The sequence below is a fragment of the Hemitrygon akajei genome, chromosome 4 (assembly GCF_048418815.1).
Source record: "Hemitrygon akajei chromosome 4, sHemAka1.3, whole genome shotgun sequence".
NCBI classification, from domain to species: Eukaryota; Metazoa; Chordata; class Chondrichthyes; order Myliobatiformes; family Dasyatidae; genus Hemitrygon; species Hemitrygon akajei.
Window position 1 is genome coordinate 3,095,787 of NC_133127.1, and position 12,871 is coordinate 3,108,657.

Below are 12,871 nucleotides of genomic sequence, written 5' to 3' on the forward strand. Positions count from 1 at the left end.
AGGAGCAGAATTAGGCCATTTGGTCCATCAGTCTGTTCTGCCATTCAGTCATGGCTGATCCTTTTTCTTTCCCTCCTCAGTCCCACTTTGATGCCATGTCCAATCAAGAACCAATCAAGCTCTGCCTTAATTACACCCATGACTAGTCTCCACAGCTGCCTGTGGTAATAAATTCCACAAATTCATCACCATATGGCTAAAGAAATTTCTCTGCATCTCTGTTTTAAATGAACGTCCCTCTATCCTGAGACTGTGCCTACTTGTCCTAGACTCTCCCACCATGGGAAACATCCTTTCCACATCTACCATGTCTAGGCCTTTAAACATTTGAAATATTTCAATAAGGTCCCTCCTCATCCTTCTGAATTCAAGTGTGTACAGACCCAGAGCCATAAAACGTTCCTAATCTGAAAAAGCTTTCATTCCCGGAATCATCCTTGTGAACCTACTCTGAACCATTTCCAATACCAGCACACCCTTTCATAGGTGAAGAGCCCAGAACTGTTAACAGTTCTCAAGGTAAGGCCTCAGCATCACATCTCTGCTCTTGTATTCTAGACCTCTTGAAATTAATGCTAAAATGGCATTTGCCTTCCTCACCACCGACTCAACCTGCAAGTTAACCTTCATGGTGTTCTGCACAAGGGCTCCCAAGTCCCTTTGCATCTCAGATTTTTGGATTTTCTCCCTATTTAGAAAATAGTCTGCACATTTATTTCTTCTACCAAAGTACATGACCATGTATTTTCCAAACATTATATTTCATTTGCCACTGTTTTGCCCATTCTCCTAATCGGTCTAAGTCCATCTGCAGCCTACCTGTTTCCTCAACATTACCTACCTCTCCACAAATCTTCATATCATCTGCAAACTTTGCAACAAAGCCATCTTTTCATCTATAGAGGTGTATAAGATGATGAGAGGCATTGATCGTGTGGATAGTCAGAGGCTTTTTCCCAGGGCTGAAATGGCTAGCACAAAAGGGTAGAGTTTTATATTATATTACATTATATACTAATACAGAAGATCAGTGAGAGTGCATATCTAAATACTTGGTATATTGGAAATCCTGCTTTCCAACTTGGAATGGGCAGTCTCCATCAGTATATCTGTGGTGCAAATCATGGTACCAAACTTCTCAGAATTGTTGGCACTACACTCATTCAGACAGTGTTTCATTAACCTCCTGACCTGCACTTTGTAGACCCTGAGGTGTCAAGAGTTAAGTCCTACCAGACACTTATTTCATGACCCGTTCTTATAGTCCTGGTAATTATATGGCCCGTACAGTCGGCTTTCTAGCCAATGGTTACTCGTAAGATATTGATAGTGAGGGACCTGATCACATAATTGAAATGTCAAGAGTGGAGGTTGGCTGTTCCCATGTCAGAGATAATCATGGTCTAAGACTGCATAAATGTCATTTGCCACTTAACCACTCCCTCAATACCTTCTTCAAAGAGAGAGACCCTTCTGACAGCCCTTTTCTTTCTCATCTTATTTTACTATTCTCTTTTGAGCTAATACATAGACAGACCTATTAGAGAGGGAGCAACACTGGACCTAATCTTAGGAAATGTAGCAGGATAGGTGCTGGAGTGTCAATGGAAAATACATTTGGGAGTAGTAAGTTTCATGCCACAAGAATCAAGGTAGTTTTGAGACAGGATAAAGATGGCCTTAAAATTGAGGATTTGAACTGATTTCAATATCATAAGACAGGACATGGTTAAAACAGGCATCCTAGAAATGTTCAAGATCCTAGCCTCTGCAGTATTTCCTGTCTCCAACAAATGGGGGTCATTTAAAAGTGCAACATTGAGAGTTCAGGTTGAGAACACCCAGGGTTTGTTCAGAGTCACACCTCAGGAGAGACTGCCCAGGATTCACACAGAACCACACTTCAGGTGAGAAAACTCAGGATTTACCCAGAATCATGTATCTGGTGAGAACGCCTGGTATTCACACTTCAGGTGAGAACTCCCAGGAATCACCCAGAATCACTTTTTGGGTGAGATTGCCCATGTGTCTCCTAGAATCATGCCTCAAGTGAGAACCCAAGGCACTCAATGAGAATCGTGTCTCAGGTGAGAACACCCAAGGTTTGCCCGGAATCACGCCACAGCTGAGAACTTGAATCGAATCTGCTCTGCCATTTCATCATGGCTGACTCTGGATCCCACTCAACCCCATACATCTGCCTTCTCACCATATCCTTTGATACCCTGACTGATCAGAAAACTATCAACTTCCACCTGAAATATACATACGGATATGTTCTCCATCACAGTCTGTGGCAGATCATTCCACAGATTTACTACTCTCCGGCTAAAAAAAAATACTCCTTACCTTTGTAAGGACATTTTCAAGGACAGGTGTGTAAAAAAGGCCTGTAGGATCACTGGGGATCCAAGTCATCCCAACCACAATCTATTCCAGCTGCTACCATCCGGGAAATGGTACCACAGCATAAAAACCAGGACTAACAGGCTCTGGGTCAACTTCTTCCACCAGGCCATCAGATTGATGAACTCACGCTGATTTGAGTGTACTCTATATTACATTGACTGTTCTATTTATTATAAATTATTAATTACTCTGATTGCACATTGCACATTTAGATGGAGTTGTTATGTAAGAAATAAATAAAGTCAAGTCGTCCTAAAGGGACGCTCCTCAATTCTGAGGCTGTGTCCTTTAGTTCTGGATACCCCCACCAGAGGAAACATCCTCTCCACATCCACCCTATCCAGTCCTGTCAACATTCAATATGCCTTAATGAGATTCCCCCCCCCCCAGCATTCTTCTAAATTCCAGTGAACACAGGCCCAAAGCTGCCAAATGCTCTTCATATGTTAACCCCTTTGTTTGCAGAATCATTCTCATGAACCTCCTCTGGATCCTCTCCAATGACAACACATCAACAACTGCTCAAATGCAACTAAAGATGATCCTAAGACGAAAAAGACATAGGAGTAGAATTAGGCCACCTTTCCCATCGAGTTAACTCTGCCATTCCATCATCCTTCTCAAACCCATTTTCCAACCTACTCTCCATAACCTTTGACACCCTTACTAATCAAGAACCTATCAACCTCCACTCTAAATATACCCAATGACTGGGCCTCCATGACAGTCTGTGGCAATGAATTACACAGATTCATCACTATCTGGCTAAAGAAATTTCTCCTCATCTCTGTACTTAAGAGACACCCTTCTATTTTGAGGCTGTGCTCTTTGGTCCTAGACTCTCCAACTAGAGGAAACATCTTCTCCATTTTGATTCTATCTGGACCTTTCAAGATTCGATAGGTTTCAATGTGATCCCCCCCAATTCTTCTGAACTCCAATGAGTACAGGTCATCAAATGCTCCTCATTTGTTATCCCTTTCATTCTTGGAATAATTCCATGACACTCTCCAAAGCCAGCACATCTTTACTCAGATATAAGTCCAAAACTGCTCACAATACTATAAGTGCAGTAAAGCAGCATCACATATTTGCTCTTATATTCTAGTCCTCTCAAAATGATTGCTAACATTGCAGTTGCCTTCCTTACCACCACCTCAACCAGCAGGTTAACCTGCACAAGGACTCCCAAGTCCCTATTCACTTCTGATTTTTGAATTTTCTAACCGTTTAGAAAATCATCTATGCCTTTATTCTTGCTGGCAAAGTGTATGAAAATACACTTGCATTCACCATATTTCAAATGCCACATCTTTGCCCATTTTCCCACAGTCTTTCGGCAGACTCTCTGCTTCCTCAACACTACCTACCCCTCCACCTATCTTTGTATCATTTGCAAACTTGGCAACAAAGCATTAATTCTGTCATCTAATTCACTGACATATAACCCGAAAAGAAGAATTCCCAAAACTGGCCTCTACAGAACACCGCTAGCTATCGACAGCCAACCAGAATAGCCCCCATTTATTCTGACTCTTTGCCTCTTGCCAATGTCATTTCTTTATTAGATACAGTGTGGAGTGGGTCCAGTAACTACTGACAAACCCCACGAACTCTAACCTCATCATGGGACAATGTACAATGACTAATTAACCCAGCTGGTATGTCTTTGGACTGTGGGAGGAAATTAGAGAAAACTCTAATTCCATGGGAAGGATGTACACAGTCTCTGTAGAGAATAGCACCGGAATTGAATTCTGAAGTCCGGAATGCCCTGAGCTGTACATGGCTCCCCTACTCTCCATGCTAGTATATTTCCTGTAATTCCATGGGATCTTACCTTGCTAAGCAACCTCATGTGCAGCACCTTGTCAAAGACCTTCTGAAAATCGAATACGCAACGTCCACCAATTCTCTGTCTTTCTATCCTGCTTGTTACTTCTTCAAAAAATCACAACAGACTTGCAAGCAAGATTTTCCCTTAAGGAAACCATGGTGATTTTGGTCTACTTTATTATGTGCCACCAAATCCTCATCCTTAGTAATGGATTCCAACATCTGTACTTGCTGGAGTTTAGAAGGGCGGGGGAGGAATCTCACTGATACCTATTGAGAGGATGTTTCCTACATTGGGGAAGCATAGGACCAGGGGACACAGCCTCAGAATAGAGGAATGTCAGTTTAGAACAGAGGTGAGGAAGAATTTCCTTACCCAGTGGATGATTGTCGCAGAAAGCTGAGCAGTCCAAGTCATTGGTTATATTTAAGGTGGTGGTAATGGGTTCTAGATTCATCAGGTTCTAGATTAATCAGGGGGTCAAGGATAGATGAGGTCTAGATTAGCCTGAGTGTCACAGTTGATAGGTTCCAGATTAGTCTGGGTTCTAAATTAATCAGGGTGTCAAGGACTGACGGGTTCTAAATTTATCAGGGTATCAAATGTTGATATGTTCTAGATCAATCAGGGTGTCAAAGGTTGGTGGGTTTTAGAGTAACCATTGTGTCAAAGTATAATGGGATCTAGGTTAATCGGAGTACCAAAGGCTGGGTGAAGGTAGTAGAAAGGGATAATCAAGTAGCCATGATAATATAATTTCCTTTCTTCTGCCTCCCTCCCTTCTTAAAGAGTGTCCGCTAAATGTTCTCCTTCCAGAGATGTCAACATTCTGACAATGAGTGAAAAGATTCACAGTTACCTACTGCAGAATGACAGGGGTTTATGAGAGAGATGGTGTGAAGTACTTACAGAACAAGCTGTGCATTGTCGTTGTACAGCCGTGGGAGCAGGCTATTCTTTCTCCACTGAAGGAATTGGGTCAGCATTTTCCCAGCTTTCTTGTCCACTGTGACTTGGTCCTGGGTCCACACCTCAACTCCAATCAGAGCGATCCGGATGTTAAATGGTCTGTAATACTGCAGGGAGAAGAGTGAAGAGCTGCTCACTGGATCTACCAAGAACCAATGGGCCCAATGGACAGAAGCCCAAATAGACTAGGAGACCATAAGACATAGGAGCAGAATGAGGTCACTTGGCCCATCGAGACTGCTCTGCCATTCTATCATGGCTGATTATTAACCTCTCAACTCCGTTCTCCTACCTTCTCCCTGTAATCAATCAGACCAGTCAGGAATCTATCAACATTTGCTTTAAGAATACCCATCCACAGCAGTGAATTCCACAGATTCACCACCATCTGGCATCTCATCCCTGTCCATTCCCTGCTTCCTCAACACCAGTTGTCCCTCCACTTATCTTCGTATCGTCTGCAAACTTGGCCACAAAGCCATCAATTCCATCATCCAAATCATTGACATATAATGTGAAAAGAAGCGGTCCCAATTCTAACTGCTGCAGAACACTACTTGTCACTGGCATCCACCCAGAACAGATCCCTTTTATTCCCACACTTAGCCTCTTGGCAGTCAGCCAATCTTCTATCCCTGTTAGTATCCTTTCTGAAATACTGAGGGCTCTTATCTTGTTAAGCAGCCTCATGTTCGGCACCTCGTCAAAGGCCTTCTGAAAATCCAAGAACAGTCCACCCTCCTTATCCGCGAGGGATTTGTTCCGGGACCTCCCGCGGATACCAAAAAAACATGGATGCTTAAGTCCCTTATATAAAATGGCATAGTATTTGCATATAACCTATGTACATCCTCCCGTATACTTTCCAAAGTTAAAAAATTGGATCTCTCAAAGAAGGCTTAAAAAAAATAATTTCAATAAATTCAACTACAAAGTTTAACTTTTTTAAGATAAAAAAATTACAGAACTGGAGTCAAATTTGTAAAGAATACTTAATCACAGGGTATAAATTTAAATTAGCAACTTTAGCTAATTGTATAGGTAAAGCAGCTCCCAACAACGAGTTTAAATAAAACTGTTTCACAGCTTTCAATTCCAAGTCTACCCAAATTGGCTGTTCATTCTTATCAACCCAGTGTAACCAAAAGGACGTATATCGCACATTAACAGCCCAGTAATACATTCTTAAATTAGGCAAAGCAAGACCTCCATCCTTTTTCAAATTTTGTAAGTGACATTTACTAATTCTTGGTCTTTTATCATTCCAAATAAAAAAATGAGATAATAGAATCAATCCAATCAAAAAACTTCTTAGTCAAAAAAAAGGGATATTCTGAAATATAAAAATTTTGATAAAATCATAATTTTGATTATATGGATGACTATAGGGATATTTTGACTATATGGACTATATGGATATTCAGCAAGTGAAAATGTAAGAGGGTTCCATCTACTAAATAAATGCTTCATAGAATCTACCAAGGAAACAAAATTAGCTTTATAAAAATCCTTATATTTTTTACTGATTATAATGCCTAAATATCTAAAAGAATCCGTAACTTTGAAAGGAGTATTATCATATATAGAAACAGATTCATTTAAAGGAAACAGTTCACTTTTATTATAATTTATTTTATATCCTGAAAAATCTCCAAATTCATTAAATAATTTTAGCAAGGCAGGGATAGATTCCTCAGGATTAGATATATAAACCAGTAAATCATCGGCGTAAAGAGAAATCTTATGAATAGTCTCATTCACAAGAATTCCATGAATATCTTTAGCTTCACGAAGAGCGATAGCAAGGGGTTCTAATATTAAGTTAAATAACAAAGCACTTAATGGACAACCTTCTCTTGTCCCCCGTGAAAGCTAAAAAAAAGGGGTCTACAGTTATTAGTAATGACAGTAGCAATAGGAACTTTATATATCATTCTAATCCAATTTTTAAAATTAACACCAAAACCAAATTGTCATGGTCCGGATTGGGTTCCCTTTAAATTTACCTAGGTTGTGTTACGATCCGGACCGTTGACTTCTGGTTTCCCTTTAATTCCCGGTTTTTCCGTGTCCCTCAGGCTCGGTGATTAAAGGCAATTTACTCTCGACCGAACCAGCAGTTTTTATGTCTCCGGCTTCAGCCGTTCAGGGCGAGAATGTTACGGAGCTTTAATGAAGTCACCGAAGCCGGTGCGAGCCCAAGTCATCTAGCAGGAGCCAACTAAGTTTCTTGCCGAAGCAAGCCAAGTCTCCTCCCGAAGCAAGTGCCAGCAAGCCACCTTCCCTTGCCAGAGCGGGTCAGGGCAAGGTTAACCCGCCAGGGTGAGTCAAGAGCTCCCACTGCTTGGAGCAAACAGGCCCAGTTATAGTACCGTCCATTGGTGTGTCGTCTCGTATCCAACTCAGTAGACAGGCCGTTTGCCACTACTCGAATGGACTATCGTTGTTTTCTTGTATCCAACTCAGCAGGCAGGCCATTTGCTGCTACTCAAATGGACTGTCATTGTTTTCTCATCTCGTATCCCGCTCAATAGGCAGGCCTTTTGCCGCTACTCAAGTGGACTGTCATTTGTGTTCCATGTATGAATCCCAGCCCTATGTTCTGTCCCCACAGGAGGGGTCCTGACTCTGTGTAAAGCCCCGGCTCTATGTCCTGTTCCCAAGGAGGGGTCCTGGCTCTGTGTTCTGTGTTCCTGTGCTCAAGTCAAGTCCTGGCTCTGGTATTCCACACATCAAGTATCAAGCTCTGAGGTCCATGTTCCAAGCCCTGGCTCTGATCCCTGAGCTCCAAGTTCTAGCCCCCAGACCCTGAGTCCCAGCCTAGTCCCAGGCCCGAGTCCTTGTCCATTACGCCTATTCCCACTTCCTCTTTGCTCTCCTTGATATCTCTCTGTTTCATCCTTGTGTCACGGCTCTCCTTGTAAATAGTAATAAACTCTATTTAGTTAACCTTACAAAACGTGTTTGTGTCCTGCATTTGGATCCCCCTCCACGTTGTGACACAAATTTCTCTAAAACACTAAATAAATATTTCCATTCAACTCAATCGAATGCTTTTTCAGCATCCAAAGAGATGACACATTGTGAAGTTTTAAAAGAAGATGAATATATAATGTTAAATAATCTTCAAACATTTGAAAAGGAATAACGATCCTTTATAAAGCCTGTTTGATCTTTAAAAATAATTTTACCCAAAATATTTTCCAACCAATTGGCCATTATCTTTGACAGGATCTTAGCATCAACATTCAATAATGAAATAGGTCCATATGAGGCACAATCAGTAGAATCTTTATCCTTTTTAAGAATTAAAGAAATAAAAGCCTCATAAGAAGTAGAGGGTAAATCAAAGAGTTCAAGAAGGAGAGATGGCAGCAAAGAGGTCAAATGCCAGACCTTGGTGGTGGGTTTAGTGTCAGTCGAGAAATTAAGTTGGTACCTCTGTTTGATGAAGCAGAAGTTGATAAGTACTTCCTGTATTTTGAAAAAGTGGCTCAGAATCAACAGTGGCCGAGGGACCAGTGGGCTGTTTTGCTACAAAGTGTAATTGAAGGGAAAGCCCAGCAAGTGTATTCTGCTCTGACTCTTGAAGGGGCAACTGATTATAACACAGTGAAAGATGCTGTGCTTAAGGTTTATGAGTTGGTTCCAGAGGCATACGGACAAAAGTTTCGAGATTTGAGGAAGTCTTGGAACCAAACATATATGGAGTTTGCCCATGAAAAACAGGTGTACTTCAGTCGTCGGTGTACCTCAAAAGGGGCAGATGGGGATATTAACAACTTAAAAGAGTTGATTTTGGTTGAAAAGTTTAAAAGCTGTGTCCCTGTTGACATAAGGACATACTTAGAGGAGAAAGAGGCTACAATCCTTTCTGTGTCTGCTAGGTTAGCAGACGAGTATGCCTTAACCCATCAAGAGATTGTGCCTGTCTCTGAATGGAGTAACAGCAGTTTCTGTGCTGCTCCCAGTTTTGTTCCTTTCCCCCTAGTTTAAACTTCAAATTTAAAATCTTTAGTTGCTGATTCTTGAAGGGGAACAATATGTCTTTGAGTAGTGGGAAGAACTTGTCTGAACCTAGTGATAAAGGCAACGGGAAAGGAAAGATGCAAAAGAAAAGATCTGATGAAATGCCACTGTGGGCTGAAGATATGGCTCGGACTCTGAATTCAATTAAAGACCAACTGGAAAAGAATAGTAATGAAATGATGTCATTTTTGGGAAAACTTAAAGATCTGGAAACTCAAGTCACTACACGTGAAGAGGAATTGAAGGTAACTAAGCAAAAATTGTTGCAAGTTTGAAATGTCTAATACCAGGGGCCATGCATTGAAAGGAAAGGGGTAAATTCAAAGGCGATGTGCAGGACAAATGGTGGGTGGTTAGAATATTCTGCCAGTGGTGGTGAAGGAAGGGTGTTGAAGAGGATCTAGGATAGTTATGTTAATGTGCAGAGGATGGAGGGATATGGGCTTTGTGTAGCCAGAAGGGATTAGCTGAGTTGGCTATTTGATTTCTAATTGAATTGGTTCAACACAATAGACCGTCAGACATAGGAGCAGAATTAGACTGTTCAGCCCAACAAATCTATTTCCCCATTCCATCAAGGCTGATTTATTATCCCTATCAACACCATTCACCTGCTTTTTCCCCTTAACCTTTGACAACCTTACTAATCAAGATCCTGTCAACCTTCGATCTAAATATACTCAGTGACTTGGCCTGCACAGCCATCTCCACCATTGAATTCCACAGGTTCACCAGCCTCTGCCTAAAGAAATTCATCCTCATCTTCTTTTTAAAGGGATGCCCCTCTACTCTGAGGCTGTGCCCTGGGTCCTCGATTCCCTGACTGTAGGAAACATCTTCTCCACATCCACTCTATCAAGGCCTTTCAATATTCGATGGTTGTCAATCAGATCGCCATCATTCTTCTAATCTCCAGCAAGTAAAGGCCTAGATTTGTCACACACTCCTCACATATTAACTCTTTCATTTCCTGAATCATTCTCATGAACCTCATCTGGACCCTCTCCAATGCCAGCACATCCTTTCATAGATAAGGAGCCCAAAACTGCTCACAATACTCTAAGTGCAGTCTGGCCAATCCCAATTTGATCCACATTGTGGGCCAAACACCCTGTTCTTATACAATGCTGTTCTTGATAACAGAAGCTCTCAGACACATTTCACAAGTTCTCTCAGTCCAAACCTTTTACACTGTGGCTGACCCAATCTTTATCAGGGAAGATAAAATTCTACTCTGATGCCACCTTATTAGGTTTACACCAAACTGCAATATATCTAAAGGTATACAAGTCACCCAGACCAGATGAACTGCACTCTAGGGTTCTTTATTGTTTATTTATTTTATTTGTTGTTTTATAGCATTGAGTACGAGAGTTGCAAACTCATTTTCTCTGTATTGGTGCATGACAAATTGTACTATGCAATGACAATAAAGATATTTCAATTTCAATTTCAAATTTCAAAAAGGTGGTGTTAGAGATTGTGGTGGCATTAGAAATGATCTTTCAAAAGCGGAGCGGGAGCAAGAAGTGCTCGAGGTCGACAGACGACTGGAGATTGGAGGATCAGCCGTTGTAGGTAGGCCGAGACCGTCTGACCTACCTGGACAGTACCTGAGGAGGAAGGTAAAACTGTGTAGGCGCGGGTGACATCAGCGGCAAGCGCAGAGTTTAAAAAGAGGCCCACTTTCAGGAGCGGGCAGCGGGGTGCGTGGGAGCAGAGTGCTGGGCTTTGGCTCAGCAGGCTTCGGTGCAAGGGGACTTCGGTGAGAGGAAATCAGTGAGCCTGAGTACGTGCTTGCTGAGGTAAAAAGGTAAGGTCAGTAGGTACTTTTTTCATTTATTCTGAATAATCTGGGATCAGGTAATGGGGGAGACAGTTAGAGCAGTGGTGTGCTCCGTATGCAGTATGTGGGAGGTCAGGGTCAACACAGTTGTCCCTGATGACCACACCTGCAATAGGTGCATCCAGCTGCAGCTCCTATCAGACCGAGTTAGGGAATTGGAGCAGGAGCTGGATGAACTACGGATCATTCGGGAGGCAGAGGCAGAGATAGATAAGAGTTATCGGGAGGTAGTCACACCGAAAAGTCAGGAGGTAGGCAAATGGGTGACAGTCAAGAGAGGCAGGGGGTGCAGACAGAGAGAGCAGAGCACCCCTGTGGCCGTTCCCATCAACAATAAGTATACCGTTTTGGATACTGTTGGTGGGGATGACCTACCAGGAACAAGTTACAGTGGTCCTGTCTCTAGCACTGAGGTTGGACCCCCCACTAGGAAGGGGAGGAGGGAAGAGAAGAGAGCGGTAGTGATAAGGGATTCTATAGTCAGGGGGGCGGATAAGAGATTTTGTGGGGAACATCGAGAATCTCGGATGGTATGTTGCTTCCCTGGTGCCGGGGTCCGAGACATCTCAGATCGGGTGCAGGTTATTCTCGAGAGGGGGGGCAAGAACCCAGATGTTGTGGTCCATGTAGGGACCAACGACGTGGGTAGGATGAGTGAGGGGGTCCAGTGTAGTGAGTTCAGGGAGCTAGGTGTGAAGCTGAAGGGCAGGACCTCCAGGGTAACAATCTCAGGATTGCTACCTGTGCCACGTGTGAGTGAGGCAAGGAACAGAAGGATTATACAGATTAATACGTGGCTGAGAGGATGGTGCAGAAGGGAGGGCTTCAGGTTTGTAGATAATTGGGCTTTGTTCCAGGGAAGGTGGGATCTGTTCCGAAGGGACGGTTTACACCTGAACTGGAGCGGTACTAACATTCTTGCAGGAAAGTTTGCTAGTGCTTCTCGGGGGGGGGGGGGGGGTTAAACTAAATTTGCAGGGGGCTGGGATCCAGAATGTGAGAGAGGATAGCGAGATGAAGAATAAAGGACAGGTGGGGACTACACGGTTCTGGAGTATTAAGTGTGTAGTAGAGAAAGGTGAGGCGGAACAAGTGATAAGGAGGACACATGTACAGAGGGATGGTCTGATGGAACATGGAGTTAAATGTGCAGAAAGAATAAGTAAATTTAGGAAGGACAACAAAATTCAAGGGGCGTATAGCCCGATGGGAGTTCAGGGAGCTGGGTTAAGCACAATAGGCAGAGATTTAAACAGAGAGAGGAGAAATGGGCTAAGAATTCTATATCTGAATGCACGAAGTGTTAGAAATAAGGCGGATGAGCTTGAAGCTCAGGTGCGAATGAGTAACTATGATGTTGTTGGGATAACGGAGACATGGCTGCAAGGAGATCAGACCTGGGAAATGAATATACAAGGGTATGCGTGCTATCGTAGGGACAGAAATGTGGGCAGACGGGGTGGGGTGGCCCTGTTGGTGAGGAATGAGATTCAGTCCTTTGCAAGGGGGGGACATAGGATCAGGAGAAGTAGAGTCTATGTGGATAGAACCAAGGAACAGTAAGGGCAAAAAGACCCTAATGGGTGTTGTCTACAGGCCATCAAACAGTAGCATGGATATTGGGTGCAAGTTGAATAGGGAGTTAACATTGGCATGTGGCAAAGGTAATGTTGCAGTAGTCATGGGGGATTTCAACATGCAGGTGAACTGGGAGAATCAGGTTGGTGCTGGACCCCAGGATAGGGAGTTTATAGAGTGCCTACGGGATGCATTCTTGGAAC

At 42.8% G+C, this 12,871-nt stretch overlaps 1 protein-coding gene across 2 annotated transcripts in view; it reads right to left on the minus strand.

Annotated features, from left to right (window-relative positions):
• The window catches only part of LOC140726065 (disintegrin and metalloproteinase domain-containing protein 12-like), a 315,802-nt gene that overhangs the window by 128,199 nt on the left and 174,732 nt on the right, over positions 1 to 12,871 (minus strand). For both annotated transcript variants that reach the window (XM_073041991.1, XM_073041992.1), the window contains exon 9: positions 5,156 to 5,322. In XM_073041991.1, coding sequence (XP_072898092.1) covers positions 5,156 to 5,322 — 167 coding nt within the window. The remainder of the gene's footprint in view (positions 1 to 5,155; positions 5,323 to 12,871) is intronic.